This window comes from Lycorma delicatula, chromosome 6 (genome assembly GCF_047948215.1).
Source record: "Lycorma delicatula isolate Av1 chromosome 6, ASM4794821v1, whole genome shotgun sequence".
Classification (NCBI taxonomy): Eukaryota; Metazoa; Arthropoda; class Insecta; order Hemiptera; family Fulgoridae; genus Lycorma; species Lycorma delicatula.
Window position 1 is genome coordinate 145,126,911 of NC_134460.1, and position 19,270 is coordinate 145,146,180.

General features: G+C 30.7%; 1 protein-coding gene across 3 annotated transcripts in view; it reads right to left on the minus strand.

The window, feature by feature from the left end:
• Positions 1-19,270, minus strand: part of LOC142327016 (sodium-coupled monocarboxylate transporter 1-like) — a 61,385-nt gene that overhangs the window by 21,147 nt on the left and 20,968 nt on the right. For 2 of the 3 annotated variants that reach the window (XM_075369772.1, XM_075369774.1), the window contains exons 5-8: positions 17,756-17,823; positions 12,907-13,061; positions 6,704-6,844; positions 1,061-1,169 (exon numbers count right to left, since the gene is read on the minus strand). In XM_075369772.1, coding sequence (XP_075225887.1) covers positions 1,061-1,169; positions 6,704-6,844; positions 12,907-13,061; positions 17,756-17,823 — 473 coding nt within the window. The remainder of the gene's footprint in view (positions 1-1,060; positions 1,170-6,703; positions 6,845-12,906; positions 13,062-17,755; positions 17,824-19,270) is intronic. The other variant, XM_075369773.1, reaches the window with a different exon arrangement.

The window sequence follows — 19,270 nt, forward strand, 5'->3', positions numbered from 1 at the left end:
AATCTATTTTATTCACTAAATGTGTATTTTGTGGAATGTTACTTTCAATGGGTAATTATTTTTCTTATTCTAGATTTGTTATTCAACTACAGAAAAAATATTATTCTATAGGAAGTTTATTAAAACTAGTATATAAATTATTGAAATGCAAAAATTATAGAAATACAGTTACATAACCTAATAAACATGACAAAATACACAGTCATACTTCATACTAGTATTCATTTGTTATCTTTTCTGGAAAGTAAAAACGCTATACCCAAGTATGTACTAGATATATTCTAATCAGAATTCAGATCGTGCCTGTAACAGCTATAGATATCAGATCCCAGAAATGTTCTAAATGTATCCTTTCAATATATCTTTAAGATATCACCAGGAATTTTATATCCAAGGGTGTACCCACAATATCAGGACATTCAAGATGTCCGGACGAGGCCTACAGCGAAGGCAAAAGCTAAGTTTAAAAATCACTGATGTAAATGTACACCGAGGTGTTTACATCGGTGGCATCCCGATGTAAAGCTAGGCCTTGTTGGGATGCCACCGATGTAAACACCTCGGTGTACATTTACATCAGTGATTTTTAAACTTAGCTTTTGCCTTCGCTGTAGGCCTCGTCCGGACATCTTGAATGTCCTGATATTGTGGGTACACCCTTGGATATAACCTAGCCTATTACTACGAGATGTAAAAAGTTAGAGGGCAAAAGACAACTCACGTTAAAGCCCATCAGGGCTAGGAATGGGGGAGGTGGTGTGGCGACCAGAAGCATCACAAGGGTTCCCCTACAGGGTTGGGATATACCCACAATATTGTAGGACTTTTCTGGGAACATCCCAAGGTATCCTGATTGATTGGACATCCGTTGGCTATCCTAAGGATAACCAATAGATCGAAGGGGTTCTATTTAGAAAATAATTTTTTTAATAAAATAAAATACGTAATAAATTAAGTAATTTAGAAATATGTTAGGATGTATCTGAGATGAATGTAATGATTAACTTTTTATTACATTATAAAAATAACCAGTAAACAAAATTGTAATGATTTATAATACCTTAGTAGCAAATGGATCACAATCATGATACCTAGCATATAACAGCATACCAACAAACATAGAAAACAGATTGATTGTAACTAAACCAATGGTAAACCACCAAATGACTCTGAAACAAAAGCAAACCAAAGATAAATGATGCACTATTTTTTTTTTTATATGTTTATTTAATATACTACTGTATTTTAATATACTCCAACACTTAGACAAGGCTACATCCCATGAAATCTTTACTTTTTCAAAATCCTTATCAAATGTAAAACCTGAGCTTTCCATCTATAAAATAAGATGCATAAGAAGAGAATTTAAAAAAATAAAATCTGATTTCAATGGAATACATTTTAATTCCTAAGTACTACTGCAGAAAAACTATGTCAAATGTCAGCTTCAAAGAAAGCAGGGAAGTAGAAATATAATAACAGTTAAGACCAGATACTAATAAGAATAAGAACTAAGAATTTTTTAGAAGAGAATTTGGAGAAAGATTCATATTATTAAATATACGTGAGGTGAAGATCAGCTGAAATGTAATGTGCACTGTAATATAATGGGAAAACAAAACATTGCTGCCATTTTATAGTATCCTATATTTTCATTCCACTACTATTAATATTCCAAAATACATTGATACAAGCCCTTTCATTTTCTGTCAGTCGCCATTGTTTTAGAGCCAGCATGCTGCATAACAATGGAGCATGCTATCTCAACAATTTTCAGGTACCTAAAGCAACTTGCAGTGAGTGAATTTTTAACAATGGAATGCTAGTGATCTTCATCATTGTCTAAAAGTTGTTTATGTGATGAAACTGTTGACTGAAGATTACGAGTAGGTAGGCAATGAAGTTTTGAACATCACCAACCAGTGAAGATAATATTTAGTATGAACCTCATAGCGGTTGGCCAGTTTCTGTAACTGATGAGAAGCACCAAAGGGAGTGGAAGAATTGATTCCAAGTGACTGTCATCAATTAGCAACGCATCGCCACTCACAACAACAAAGAAAAATAAATCCAACATAATTTAAACTACAGGGAAATAATAAAGAAATAACCAAACCTAAAATAGGAACCAAAAAATAAATTAAATAATTACCAAAAGAAAGAAAATAAAATTCCTTTCTAAATAATTTTAAAAATCCAGCCATATAAAGAACAAATAGGGCATATTTATTGTGCCCTGTTAAAGGGCACATTACTGCACAACTGGGCTATCGTAAAATCTGTATGCAGTGGGTGTCATGCAAACTCACAGAAAATAATAAAAAAACAATGAAAGGAATCCTGCAAAGAACTTCTGAAACTCTTTTTTGATTTTGTGGTACTCTATTTTTTTGATTTTGTGGAAGAACACATTATTTTATAATGTGTTCCCTTTAACTGTTGAAGAATGAGTATTCAAAATGAAAACTTATTTAGAGACGAAATCGCATGTTATGTACTGGCAAAATTTCAAGGAGAAATTTAAAAAGGAAGCAGCAGTGAAAAATGTTATACAGAGGTTAGTTAAAAAGCTTTTAAAACAGGTTCAGTGTTAGACCAGAAACGTGCCTGACACAGGACAGTTTTAACAATACAGGTTATACTGGACATTAAAAAACAGCAGTTACAAGACCTCCTCATAAATCTTCGTGGAAACTAAGCCAGGAAAAGAAAACATTTCACTAAGTTCAGCCCACACTGCAGTGAGGAGAATAATGAAATGTTATCTGTATCAGATACAGGTTTTCCACGAACTAAATAATGCTGATTATGCTAAAAGAATTCACTACTATCAACAGTTCAAGAACTTCATTAAAGGCAACACTGACATTTTAGATCAAGTGTTCTTCACAGATGAAGCGTGATTTTACCTTAATATGTTAATAGTCAGAACTACCAAACCTGGGGTACTGAACACCTGCACATTTTTTTTTGAATCTCACCTACACCCAGAAAAAAATAGGTGTGTGGTGTGCAGTTTCAATGTGATGAATAATAGGACCCTTGTTTTTTTGGAAAAACTTTTGGATACTGTCATCTACCAAGAAATTATCCAACAGTTCATAGCCTTACTGCAAGAGGATGAACGTGACTGCTGGTTGCAACAGAATAGTTTCATTTGCTGTACAGCTCACTCTACTGTGGAGATGCTACAGGATTTTTTCAGTGGAAGAATCATTTCTAAACGATTGTAGCCACCAAAATCCCTTGATCTGACTAGTTCAGACTTCTTTCTGGGAAAAGAAATTGTTTACATGAGCAATCACACACCCTATAGATGCTGAAGACAAGCATTACCAATGCTATTCAGGAAATAGTCAGAGTACAGCTAACAAGAGTAGTCAGGAACACGGTCAAACTTGTTGACAAGTGATGGGGATCATTTTCAACATCTTCTGTCAAATATTATGTAAGTGTTTGTCAATAAACTATTATTTATAAACTTAACTATGTATAATATACACACTGTATATAGGTATATGTTTCAGTCATAAAGCATAACTATATCTTTATAACAGTTATCATTCACAAACAACCTATTACATTCTTAGGCTATTTATCAATCCCCTTCTGATGATCAGTAAAAAATATATGAACAATAATAGTTATTAGAAAAATAGTTCTCAGTATTTAAATTAAAACATAATTTACACATTTTTTTTTTTTAAGTAAATTGATAAACAGTTTTAAGTAAATGTGTATAGAAAATAATTTTACATTTTATTAATTTCCTGATAGTAATGAAGAAAAAAGTAAAAATAAAATATTTGATTAGTAAAATATTATAATTTATACAGCATTATAATTTAATTAAAAGTTCATAAATTTAGGATAAAAGGTATGTTATTTCAAGCAACATAATGAGCGAAATTAATTTAATTGGAATAGGTTCTTAGCCCAAGCTTACAACAATAGTGTAAGTTTATAAGCCAACATCTTTAGCAAAATAAAGTCAGAGATAAAAAAATAAGACAGTTTAATTATGTAAAAGGATATAAAACTTTTACTGTAATGGAAGATTTTAATGTCATAGTAAGAAATAATAAAAAGGATATTAGTTGTGAAAAATGGTCTAGGTCAGAATGACTATGCTATCAGAATAAGATTATATATAAACACCTTATCTTATAGCAAATACCTTTTTTAAAAAATTATATAAGAAAAAAATGTACATGGATGGAACCAAAAGATTTAGAAGGGCATCCTAAATGACAATATATATCCACAGAGCTTTCAAAAAGTTTAATTGCTACTTTAAAACAAAAAAAAACGGTGGAATAGTAGCTTCAAACTCTGTACAGAAATTTTTCATTATGATTTTGGATATCACAATACCCATATTTTTTTATTAAACTATAAATTCTTTATCCTTGTTGAATAATGTTGACTTACTGAAATAAATAATTACTCTAATAAATCAATTTTTAAGCTCCAAAAATCAAGGGAACTGAATAGGACTCGTATGTTAAAATATCAGATTTAAAAAATTTAATTTTCAAGATTGAAAATCCAACTGCATCTAGTATTAATGTAGACGAAATGGGAACTTTTTAAAAATGAGATCCCTTGGATCCCACTTAAATATTTAAAAAATTAGTTATCATTTTATAACAACTTTTTATTTTATAAAAAAACTTTTTTTACAAAAAATTAAAATTTTTCTCTCATATTTCAAAATTCTTATTCGTATTCTTAAATTAAATGGGAAATGTTAGTGTATAACATATGTGTGATATTTTCACAATGTCTGGAAAATTTTTTTGCAGTTGAAGCATTTAATCTCATTAACCAGAAAGAACAAAGAATCAGTAAACAATTAATCAAACTTTAAAAATAGCCAGAATCAGTACAGTTGTATGGTATTCAGTTGTAGATGACTATTGACCATTACTAATATTACATCAGTTCCAAAAGTTCTCAAAAAGAACACAATCAACTTATTGTTTTGGTAATGTTTGTAAATATGTGAAGCTGGGCTTCAAAAATCGAATAACTTTGATAATGGAAAGCTCAAGTGCACAAATTAGTAAAACGTTTTTCAACCAATACACTAATTAAGACATGTGACTTTCAATCTATCTGTAGCAATTAATATTTCAACATTAATGTTTCCTGACTTTCATTATGCTACTATATGATTTTCAGATGTTTGTGATTTAGATTACAATGCACAAAACACATACCTGAGTTAAAAAAAAATAGTAGTTAAAAATTAAATAATTTTTAATTGCTTTAGCCCTGATTCAAAGTTGAATAAAGACTACATTCAGAGCACCTCAATGCAGTTTTTATTCATGTCTACTTGCAAATACACAAAAAAAAACTTTAAATAGTTATATTTTATAATCTGTATAAAATATTCCAGGAATGAGACTGTAAAAATAATTTAAAAAAATTATTCATATTTAAGCTTCTATACACACCCTTCAACACAATACATTTAGATCGGTTATAAATGTCGCCAAAGCCCTAGAGAAGTCTTCTTTTGAAATTGTGTTTAGGATACTTTTAACATTTTCTTCTGTGGCGTCTATAGCTCCTACCATTACTTCTTCATCAGCATCTTGACTTTAAGAAATAGGGGATAGCTTCCATGGGATATATTTGATGAGTGTGGGGAGTGGTCCCCAATACTGTCAGTTGTTGTTTGGCCAAAAACTACTATACAGTAACAGCTGTGTGAACTGGCGCATTGCTGTGAACCAGTCCTTGGGTTTATGAAAGTGCAGCTGCATGTGACTAGGTTGCTCCAATAAACGTTTCAGGACATCTTGGTAGAGAGCAGTAGTGATTCATGCACAAGTTCGATGTTTTCATCATCACAGCTGAATGAAGGCCTTCCCCTGTCACATTGTTTTTAGTAATATCTGACCTTCATGAAAACGAGAAAACCAGTTGAACACTCACAGACGTAGCTTCATCACCACGTGCTTAAAATGTCAAACATTTCTGTAACACTTCCTAGCAAAAACAAGTTTTACAATCACACTTTTATTCAAATCCATTTTAATAAAAACTGTTATACCATTTTTATAAAAATAAAAATTTTATTTTCATTTCCATTTTTATTTTTAAGTGGAATTGTTTTTCTATTTTTAACAAAATCCAACAACTGGGGCAGATAAATTCCTTCACGAAAACAAAAACCAATATAACACACAAATCACTAAGCCTAACTGAAAAAGCTTTGGTTATGTTGATCATAAGACTTCTCTCAACAAATAACAACTTTACCCACGAAATTGCTCTGCTAATTCTGTTTTTATAGCCTCAGTCCTGGAACTATTTGTAAAGTCAATGTATATTAAATTTTACTTTTCAAAGATGTTTTTATAATTGAAAGTAATGTGATAAAATCACATGACATTTTTCTTTTATTCTATTATTTTTATACTGTATTACATTACTTTTATGGATCTATACATGAGAATTAAAATGCATGCCTGTCAAGAGCAATTGTTAAAATTGATTAAGACCCTGGTTAAGAATTTAAACTTTACCAAATATATTTTACCTGGTTTTGAGTTTAAACTTTACCACATGAATTAAATAAAACAATCAGTCAAGTGATCAATCTACCTACTCATTAAATTCTGTGAGAATAACCCTTCATTAATATACATTCTTATGAATTATCTATCAAAACATATATATATATATTTACTTCAATGCATCTTCATATCTAGGCAAAGCAGTAAACCGCTGAATTGAGCTCGGATGAATACCCAAGTGCGATATCCATAAGATTGACATTCCAAATGAGACAGTCCAAAATGTGTTTCTCACAAATGGATTTGGATCCATACTGTAAAATAAAATCATGGTTGAAAATATCCTCATTGAAACATGTTTACATCATTATAATTCTGCTCTGACATACTTTGTACTTTGAATTAAATTCGATGTCACAAAAACAAATTTTCCAAAACCTCTAAATTTTTTACTTATTTATTTATTAATATAATCAAATATAGGTATTACCACAACTACAGATATCAATTAAGATGAAAAAGGAATCTTGTTGTGAATAAAATGTGATCAAAGTTTGATCCCAGTCAGCAATTTGATTGATCTCAGTCTAGGAACATTGCCCATTATAGATACAAGACTACAAGATAAATGAAAGCAGAATTAGCACAGTGTTTTCTTACAATTTCATATATTTACAAGCACTTAAATAGGCATATTGATAAGACATGTCAGTAACTTATGCAATTTGATAAGATTGAAAAGATCATTTATAAAGGTGTGAGTAAATATTATTTTTGTTTATAATTTTAATACCTTGTATTAAAATGAAAAAAGCTACAGAATCAGATCTGCTATATTTGTTTATCAGCAGCAGTATTAGCACACTTATTTATTTACTTATTCAACAACAGGCTGACTCTTCTGTCTGGCATTCAAGCCCAAACCTCTGGAAGAAAGGTGGATATGGTACCACTCTGTCACAAAGATTGACAGCATCATATATTTCCTAAAGTAAGAAAGTAAAGATAAGAATGTTCATACACCAAAATGACTGCCCACAGCAGTAAAGGACATTTTTTAATAATTTTTCTTTCTTTAAGGGCTATAACATGTTTCATATAGGAAAATAATTAAAAATAACAAGTCAAATTTTACAAATGTGGTAAAAAATTGGTATTAATTAGGTAAAATTTGGATAGGTATATTAAATTTTTTTAAAAAATGTTAAAATTAAGACTGGCTTCTCTAGTGTTAATTTTTTAATGCAGTGAGATTGTCAAATATAGTAAAAACATCATTTATGTGTCTTACTCAAATTAGTAGAAAATACTGAAAATTAAAAAAAAATGGTTAACTTACATACTCCTGTAATACACATAAATTAATAAACTGGACAATCAGTCAAGTCACCTGCTGCTTCCTTGATCATAAGTATGAGATAGATGTAAGCCAGTTAAATTAACAAAAATAATAACAATTTCACAAATTTTTAAAACCTCATTTTTTAATCATTAATTTAATCAAAGTTACAAGAAAATTTTGGTTGCTGTAATTTTCAAAATTCTTTTAATAAGCATTATTCTAAATCACATAAGAAGCATTTATTCTACAAAGTTCAGAATATATTTGGATTTATTTTTCATGAATGAATTTATTCTAGAAATAGTCATTTAATTGGATAATGTATGTAAAATAATTATAATTGGGTTACATAGTGGGTGGCTGACATTTATTTACACACTCCTCTGACATTTTTAAAACTCAGATAACTGGATATAGTTTGTGGCATTCTTTCTTATACTAAGGAGCTACTTCAATATATTTCACTCTTTGATTTTTGGACAACAGGAGTGGAGGGTAACTTAAAAACTTCAAATGGGACCAGGTCATTTAATACATAATTTTAAAGAGCTCAATGAGACAAGAAAAATGATACAATTAAAACTAAATTCTGATTGCCCAATCCAAAATGCGGCCAAAAATACATTTGTTTCAGTTACATAAAATTATCATATGCTCAACTATTGCATTGTTGTTATTTGAGTTATCCCAATTCTCTCTTTGGAAATCTTCTCTGATAGGTTTAGTAGGCCCCAATTTAGAGTATTAGGCCATCAAGGGGGATGTATGGCAGGGATGGCTGAAATATTTTAAGTCAGCCATATGGTCATATGAGAGGTGTTTTAAAGGTCTTTGTGAGACAAGCAAGATGGTATCAAAAATATTACATTCTGACTATTTAAACCAAACTGGTGACCACAAATACCACTACATTAATTAAAAATTGAAAAAATTAATTAATTTTTTCAAAAACTTTTAATTAAACTTAGTCTTGAATGATTTTATTTAATTTAAGTAAGCAGCAGTTTGCTATTTAATTACTTTTTCATAAGTAATTAATTCTCTTTTTTTGAAGTCCTATAATCTCATGAGTTAAAAATAACGCCGAAAAAAATTATTTCAGTTAAAAAATGTTATTAAGTATTCAAACTGCCCTCCCTGTTCCTCCATGCAATACTACAGACACTACTCAAAAGCTCCTCTAAGCAGTATAAATATTTGTACATATAGAATGCTTATTATGTCCTAAAATTATTTTAACTCCCTCTTTCTAATAGTGAAGATGAAGTGTTAATTTTCATAGTACTTATTAGACCTTAGTGGAATTAATAAAGAATCAAACATGAACAAGGCTAATATATATATATATGTTATGAACAATCTCGCTTGAAGACCATTAACACGTTATGGTAGATTTTAGAGCGAGGTTGGACTGTATGTTCATAGGTTATGAATTGAAACAACGCCTTGTTGCTTGTTGAATTGTTATTTAATTTGGTATCGTCTTGACATTTCGATAACATATAACTGAACTTAATAAAGCATATAACACATATGATTAAACTGAATAACATATGACTTAATAACATGTAAATACAAAACTAACGTAAGCATTCATCCGCAAACATGTCCATCCGGACTGAATGTGCAACACGACCGCTCTGGGTCAGATTCGAGCACCGAATGAGTACAAGGTCGCTACATCAAAATGACCACTCCTTGCAGTATTATGACGTAGGAAATCATGTGATCAGATCACCTGACCAAGCTTGTTGGAGAGCCCTAGCCCTCGCTAGGTAGCAGCACCTGACGGCACAAGTGGAACGGAACAATATATATATATTTATTTTTTAAGTAGAATAGCATTTTTCATGCTTACCCCTTAAAAAGCTAAGGGGGTTGATTAAAGGGTTTTTTAATGTTAAATATTTATTTATGTTAACTAACTCATGCAACCATAAGTTCATGAGTTGATTCCCTGAAAATGATTAGAAATTCTGTGGTATTGCTATGGAATTTGACATTTATAGCCAGGTAGCTCTTATGCTACATATCTACCATTCTAAAAACATTTTCTCCTACCTGATTTCCCAAAATAGAAATCACTTTTCTTTATTTTTTATAGTTCTTCCCAGCAAATTTTACTACAAATAAGATCTTAAGTATAATGTTAATTACAATACTAATAGTATTATTACTTCTACAATTGTACTACTACTCTTGTACCAGTAATTTTAATTTCTTGAAAAATAATTTATTAATAAAATTAACTGATATGAAAATTTATTACCCAGTATTTAAAAATAACAAATGCTGCAAATCTAGACAAATCTATGGTATTATTTTAAGAAATAATAAACTAATACATTGATAAGTAATGGCACATAATCTGTGAACATTTGTCAAGTAAAGCACCATTTGTTATTAGTCATAACAAATGAATCACCTTCTCATTAAATGACCCCAGCAAGCTTGGAAGATAATATTATTAATTATAATTAATAATATGTACGATTTCATGAAAAAGAGAAGGTATTTTTGGAAAATTAAGAAAAGACAATTGGCATATTATTTCAATTCAGAAGTGTGAAGAAGAGCAGTAGCTGCATTTAAAGTTTTCCAATTACAAGTTCAGAAAGTAAGGAAACATATAAAACACATTAAATAAATCAAAACCATTCGATGGCTTCCGTTTTTTTTTTTTAGTAAAAAATGAAAGTACATGAGTCATAAAAAACCTGTTACAAGGCTAGATAATTTCGATACAGACATAGTAAGATACTGTACATCACTTCCGTAACATACAAAAAAACTACTGATCGTTAAAAGATTCCAGTTACATCTAAAAGTTCAGCAAAATTCTCATGAAGTGGAACTAGTTTAAGAAGAATATTAAAATAATTAGGTTTTAAAAAGAAACACTTGAAAACAAGAGAAAACTTCTTATTACAGGTTTAAACAAATATAATTCTTAGATACCATCAGAAATGTATAACTGATAACAGCCAGATTGTACATCATATATGATACATATGTTTTGTCAACTAATAGCTATTCTAAATCATGGGGTGATGCTTCAGGGGCAGTCTAGAAACTTCAATTCCTAAAGGTTATAGATTTATTATAATACATGATGGAGGAGAAGTGGGGTTTATTCTGAACAGTTTATTGACTTAGAAACAAGTGCAAAAAAAGCAGTGACTATCAGGCAACTTCAGAAAATTTCTTAAAAAAAGAAGAAAAATTAATAAGAAATTTCCCTAAAAATTATTTAATAATTATAGACAATGAGACAAATCAGACAATAATTTGATAATCACAATACATAAAAACAAAAATTACCTACTTCAAATTCAAAAAAAAATAAATGCAGGACAGCTTTGTAGACACTCTACAATGTAGAGTATAGATCATGATGTAGATGTAGAGTCTACATCATTCTTGTCCTCTATGCTGAGATTCAACCAAACAATTAAATGAAGAAAGAGAAAGAAAATATAAATTGTATTTATTTGATGAAATTGCAAAGAAAGACCAACATGAACTGTTATGATTACCCCTAAACCACCCTGACTAAAATGGTATGATCCAAAGTAAAAGGTTTTGTTTGCAGCTGCAATGTCACTTTTGACATCAACAAGCTTTTGCTATTTCAGCAATCAAATTTGCTGACATGGACACATTGTGTCAGAAGCTTATTGTGAAAAATGAATATATTAGACGGGAGTACATAACTGATAATAACACAAAATATTTTATAATTTCTTTGGAAGATAGAAGAGTGAAAGTGATAATATGGGAAACTCAGAGTTTAGTGAAAACTCAAAATTCTGAATGATAATGTTCGGCCAATGTAGATTTTGTAGTGATTTCTACTTCTTCCTATTTTGAAAGAATGTGTAGTGTTTTAATATTTTAAAGCCTGATTATAAGATCAGTTAATTAAAGTTATTATGATTTATCAACAGATTGGATAATATCTACTTAAAAATAAATGTATGAAGACTTGTTGAAAAGGAACTGTAAATTTATCACATCACTATTATAAAATTCATCTACGATACAGTAATAAGTATGTGTAATTCTAATTAAAGTATCAAGGCATTACCTGCCATTTAATTTTGAAATTTAATTAGTTCCATTATAATTAATCTTTTTAAATTTTTATTACCACTTTACTTGTATACTTAACTCATAATTGTTGTACTACTATATTTATTACTATTGTGTACAATTATTGCACTATAAATTAATAGAGCAATGTCTAATACAACAAAATGTTACAGAACCACATTTTATATTAAAAGTAGAGTAGAATGCAAGCAGAATCCATTGGCTTAATAGTAAGCTTCAAATTTTGTTCACATCTACACCTACTAATGATAATTATTCAATAATCATAATGAATGCCTAGTTTTAGATTTTTATTTTATAAATGGTTTCTGAGAATCACCTTCTCACAATTTTGTTTCATTAACTGTTTTAACACTGTTCTTTTTCTACTTTTTTTTTTTTTTGTCTTCAGTCATTTGACTGGTTTGATGCAGCTCTCCAAGATTCCCTATCTAGTGCTAGTCGTTTCATTTCAGTATACCCTCTACATCCTACATCCCCAACAATTTGTTTTACATACTCCAAACGTGGCCTGCCTACACAATTTTTCCCTTCTACCTGTCCTTCCAATATTAAAGCGACTATTCCAGGATGCCTTAGTATGTGGCCTATAAGTCTGTCTCTTTTTTTAACTATATTTTTCCAAAATGCTTCTTTCTTCATCTATTTGCCGCAATACCTCTTCATTTGTCACTTTATCCACCCATCTGATTTTTAACATTCTCCTATAGCACCACATTTCAAAAGCTTCTAATCTTTTCTTCTCAGATACTCCGATTGTCCAAGTTTCATTTCCATATAAAGTGACACTCCAAACATACACTTTCAAAAATCTTTTCCTGACATTTAAATTAATTTTTGTTTACATCAAAAATTAATTTATGTCTTTTTTCTACTTTAGATTATTAAAAGTAAACTATCTATTATAATGATTAAACATACTTGAAAATTTCAAGACGATGCCCTTCACTGTTTATTTTATATATATTAGCAGGACCTCCTGCTACAACACAGCCAATAACTGCTACTACAAGTATTGAAATAAATATACACAAACTTTGAAATGTATCTGACCAAACCACTCCTTTCAATCCTCCCTGAAACAATCAATACATTTTTTTTTTTAAATTGATTGGTCAAAAAAAAGGATTAATTTTATGAAATAATTAAAATACATTTACCCTAAAGCCCTGCATGAAAGTTAATCTTCATTTTGTAAAATTAAAAAGAGATGTTTTTCAAGTCAAATTTAAATAGTGCGAAAACTGTACTGGAAAAAATTACTTACTTTACAATAATAGACATTACTAATGTCCATATCATTAACCAATACATATTTTATTAATTTTAAATTTCATTTATTATGACATTTTTATTTTAGAATTATATACGAGAGTGGCTCAAATGTAATGCACAATCACTCATAACTTGCAAATGAAAACAGATGGACAAATGAAACAAAAATGATAAGAAAACATTTTATTTTCTGTAAAAACTTAAATATATATTTTTACATAGTCACCATTTACAGCTATACATTTCTAAAATGGTGAAACAGTTTTCTCATTCTCAATCACTTAAGAATGTTGGAGGTCATTCTTTGATCTACTAGTCACTTCACTGTAATCTCACTGCATTCTTTACTTCATCATCTGTGGTGAAATGAATATAACTCTTTAATTGTGGAAAGAAATGAAAATCGCAGTTCAACAAAGCTAGTGAATATGAAGGGTATGGAATTGGTTTAAACTTCACAAGAGCCTCGGCAGTTGCACGTGATTTGTGTAGTCTAGCAGTATTTGCCAAACTATCGGCTCTGTGGATTGTTGAAAACTACACAGATGTGCACAAATCTTCTACTAATGTCTCTCTGCATTACACAGAATTACAGTCAACTTAGCTTCCAGGTAGTCAATCACTTTTTTGAAATCCCAGAACACTCTCAAAAAACTTTATTTGCCAAAAGTTGTGTTTGATTTTTATAATGGATTTACCATAATGCCGATAATCCATGCTCTGCCGTTTTCCTTTTGAGTTGTAACAATATTCAAGTTTCATTTTGTGTCACATTACTGTAAAGGAAGTCATCTTCCTCATCATGCTAACTTTCAGAGATGTTCACAACATTCCTTCTAATACTGATTAATTTTTTCTGTGAGTTTGAGTGACACCCACTGCCAAAAGATTTTACAGCAGCTCAGTATATTAACAGTTAAATTCTAGTAAAGCCAGTTACTTTTATACGGATTTGAATACTAGATCGTGGATACTGGTGTTCTTTGGTGGTTGGGTTTCAATTAACCACAAATCTCAGGAATGGTCGACCTGAGACTGTACAAGACTACACTTCATTTACATTCATAAATACCATCTTTACTCATCCTCTGAAGTAATACCTTATGAAGGCTAAATAGAATAAGGTTCTGAAGGCTAAACAGAAAAAGACAGTATAGTAACTGTTAATGGTAGCTGCAATAATGTGTCCTATTCATTCTTTTGTTATGTCTATCTGAGTAGCAATACGTTGTCAGTGATGTGACAGTCATTTTGAATCGATCCATTCACCTCCTTTTGGTGTCTCATTGGTCACCAGAAACCGATCTACCGCTCAGTGCGGCTCGCGTATAGACACTGCGGAACTCCAGCACCCACTATTTCCACATGATATTATCGATAACAATTAATAAAATGAGTTCTTTTTTCTTTATACTTGTACAATATATAATCCTTAAGCTTAACGTCAGTAGCCATCCCGAGTTTATGAAAAAGATATAAAAATCTTTGTATGAAACTGTGCGCTTCACAAATCCAGCAGCGTGGTGTTTAGCTGTTGTGCGTATGCACACAGAGGAAGCTGCACACAAGGCTGCGAGAACACTGTTGCTCCCGCTGATCCTGGCGTGCTGATGGAAGGTAGTTTTTTTTTTCTCCGCGTGTGTATGGAATGTTCCTTGTTCGTTCCCTTTTCCAGTTTAATTGGTGGAAGGAATATGAAAGTGGTTTAGTTGTTTTTTCATTAATGATCAGTAGATGATCATTAAATAGATCACTAAAAAATATTACTGTACTGATATTTTAATATTTATTCGGTCAAACCGAATAATGGTTTTTAAGCGCATTGTGCTTACGTTACATTACATTCCAGTGTGCATCACTTTTCAGCCCCCTCTTATATTAATCACAAAAGAACTTCCAACTGTTAAAATTAGAAAAAAAAAGTTCAAGAGAATAAAAAAAAATTATCATTTTAGCTAAAGATTGTGGGTTTTGAAAAAGTGCAAACAATAAAGCTGCATTATCAAGGCATTGTTAAAAAAAGTACTGTTTAGAATTTCTAAGGCATGAATTGAAAGAGTATAAACACAGCATTGGTTATTACCATATTTTAAATACACATTAAGATTCTACAGTCTATTGATTAGATAGCAGTTTAAAAATTATTTTTAAAACTTATTATAAAATTTGTGGAAAAACTTTTTTCATATTTTAATGCAATAGTAAAACAAGATTTTTTTTAATATTTCAAATGAAGTTTATTAAATCAAATATGGGCTGTTTTGATGGACTAACGTTTGCCATTTTTGGAGGTAAAAATCATAATCCCACCACAATAGAACTTTTCAGTTTTCTGGACGGAAAACTGTGATAAGTGATTTTAACGGCCACTTTTGAAGCCAACTTTATATCGTTCGAGACTGAGCCTCTCTTAAACAAATGTTAACTTGACGATGCAAGGTGAGGACTATACTGTGGCCACATCAAAACTTCCCGGTTAAGCTCTCTCAATTTTCTAACAGTCACCAAAGATGTGTGACAAAAGGTTGCATGAAAGAGTAACAAACTCGCAGAAACCATTAGATTTTTATACACGAGTATATAATAGACAATAGATCAAATATATATAACCTAGCTTTGGCCAGATTTTCGATCATATCGTAAAACATTTAAAATAAAGGGGGCTGAATGAGACTCCTACTTAAGATATCAGTTTCTTAAACTTTAATTTTCAAGATTAACAATCAAACTGTATTTGGTATTATTGCTAACATAAGGAAATTATTTCAAAAGACAGTCTCATGGGATCCGAGTTTTTTCAATTTAATCAAATTAAAACAATTTTTTTTAATGAACATTTTGATCTTTTTGCAATTGTACTTTAAAAATAAAGTGTCCGGGCAAAAGGTATCCAAAAGTAACAGCTTATGTTAACAGAACCTGAATATAATTTAATTTTTTTTTTAATAAACACAGCAACTAACCAGGTTTTAATCTAGGTCAGTGAAGTTCAATGTGTGTACATTTTATAGCTCGGCAGACATCTTGATGATAATCTAACTCTTGCCAAGTGTTTAACATCATCTGCGGCGTTATTAGACCAACAGCTTCAACAATTTTCTGTTTTAAATCGTCCAGATCTCGAACGTTTCTTTGGTACACACAACTTTTAATAAATCCACGAGCAAAAACGTCCAAAGAAGTGATATCTGGAGATCTAGGTGACCTTGCAGTTGGATCTCCTTGTCTGATGCAATATCCGGGGAAAGTGTTGTTCAAGAACATGGTAACATCTCGATGAAGTGTGGTGGAGCACCATATTGTTGGGAACTGAAGCCTGCATGAATCTGATAAACAGCAAAGTTCTCAGATAAATAACTTCATCTGAGGTACTACGAGGTACGTGTGTCCTATAACAGTGGACTCTATAAAAAACGGATCGATGACGTCATCTTTGAGCAGTATTAATCAGACATTGACTTTCGGTGTGTCCCTTTCATTTTCGATTATGAAAGGTGGTTTTCAGTACCTTAAATTGAACAATTATGTCTGTTAACTTTCCCGCGCGTATGAAAGGTTGCCTGATCACCAAATAACGTACCAAGATTATTAGAATTGTTTTCGACATGGTGCATTATCTCTACAGCAAACTGATATCATAGGCGGCGATCATTTTGTTTAATGTAATGAAGGAATTGTAACTAGTACCCTCACAAACGGAACCGCTAATGAACAATGTCGTGAACAGTGGAACGAGGAATTTGCAGTTCGTAACTACTTCGCCAAATTAACCTTCCAGAACTGGCAGTGAATGTATCGTATTCATGATCACAGTCTCGTCACTAACCGTAACTTTTGAATGATTTCCAGTTTGTGAAACCAAGCTTCCAGACTCTCTTAATATCGTATCCCACTGACGAATAGAATTGGATGTAAGAAGATCGATATTTCATTCAATTCGTACACGAGTCGTTGAACACGAGTTAATGATTGAATCTCCACTAGCCAAAGCACCTTCTGTTGAGGAGTCCACATCTCGACTGACTACTACCGACTACAATTGCCAGGGCCGGCCCTAGGCTGTAAGCAAGGTAGGCGACTGCCTACGGCGACAGAATTTAGGAGCGGCAAAACCACCTGAACTAGAGCGCAAAAAAAAATAAACACAACCCACAAAAATATATTTCGATTACTTGAATCTAGAAAATAACATTATTTACTATTTATTGGTACAATAATATTATTATTGTACTAGTTTTGTTTATTGTTTTAAAAGTACATATAAATTATCTCTGAAAATAGTAGGTACTACTTTTAGTTTGTAAGTTCGTTGTTGTTAGCTCGTTAAAAATGTTAATTTTGTTTTTCAATAAAACAATTTTCCGTAAATCTGTATTAGTATCATCGTCTTAATTAATACAATGCAATTGTCAGGGCCAGCCCTTTTATTTATATATAATATATATAAATAAAAGATATTAATAATTTAATAATGAAACAAAATTTACATAATTACCACAGTTGTATAAAATATGCAGATCAAGCTCATAGTTAGTGTAATTACATGTACAGGCAACCCAGTCACTGAAATAAAATTAAAAATATATTAAGATATAAATATTTACAACCAAACAAACTGTTAAAAAAAAATTACTAGAGTAAACAGAATTACACACTATTACTTATATTTTATAACATTATAATTTCCACACTATTTATTATTTGACCTAAAGTATTTGAGACTACTTCAAATACACACATATGTATGTGCATATATATATATATAAAAACTAATTTTAATTTGATTGTATATTTTTTTAATACTGTTAATAACTGTACTGTTTATCCATATTTTCAGTAGGCAAGTAAATTCATAAATTCAATCAATTACAGTAATTTCACATTATATTATACTACAAGAATAATAAAACTTGATACTAGCTCCATAAAATAACATACTGCCCAACTACCTGAAATTAAAATTCAGAAAGCTCTGGCAAACATACTTTTACTCAGAGTAAAATATCTCTTCCTGGATGATTTTCTCTCTACAGTTTTGGCTGTTATCAAACAAAGACAGAATTGTGAGCAGAAGTATTTTTAAAATAAACACTAATGTATAAGCAATTGTAAATGTATTTTCACACTCTGAAAGACATCTAGGCAGGACAGGATCATAAAGGCTTCCATCAAAAGTCAAAGAAATATTCACAACATTAAAAAAACTCTTGCACAGTTCTGCGCAAGAAGACCGACTTTTCGGTATTTTGTTTTGTTTCCTTTTGATTAAGTATCAACTCAATCAAATCTAAAATATTACAAAAAAAACTTTGAACCATAAAAAAAATACATATTAAAAATGTACTACATTAAAAAAAAAAATTAAAATAAAAATAACAATATTTCTAATAATAGATACCGCAGATAAAGAAACATCAAATTTCAACTTGCAACATCATAACAAACCATGCTTCTAAGCTGCACCAATTAAATTTTTCCAACATATTTTTCCAACCAATCTTCATCAAATTTTCGCAAGCATAACTTCCGATACACTACTACACGATATATAAATTTCAATGAACACAATTGAAAGTTTGATAAAACATTAAAAAACTGAACATTACGGAACTTTCCAAAATTTAACCTTTCACTTTAAAGTCAGAAAAAACCCGTGCGTAAATCGGTCCAGTAGTTTTTTCTACAGCGGACACACATACGAACATTGCCTTTTATACATATAGAAGAAGTCTGTTATTATATTTGTTTGGTTGTTTCGTAAATATCTCGACACCGGCACCACGTAGCGGGTATAGTTTTTGCAAAAATTTTTCTTTTCAAGTAACTAATGTATGTTCTGAATATGAGCCAAATCGTTCCATAAATACAATTTTTCGAAATATATCGACCTCAGCGCCACGTAGCGGGTCCAAACTAATTGAAAAACCTTCGCTGGCATGCACACAACTCACCAAAGTTCCATCGCAATCGGATGAATAGTATAGGAATATATATGGGACAAACAAACATT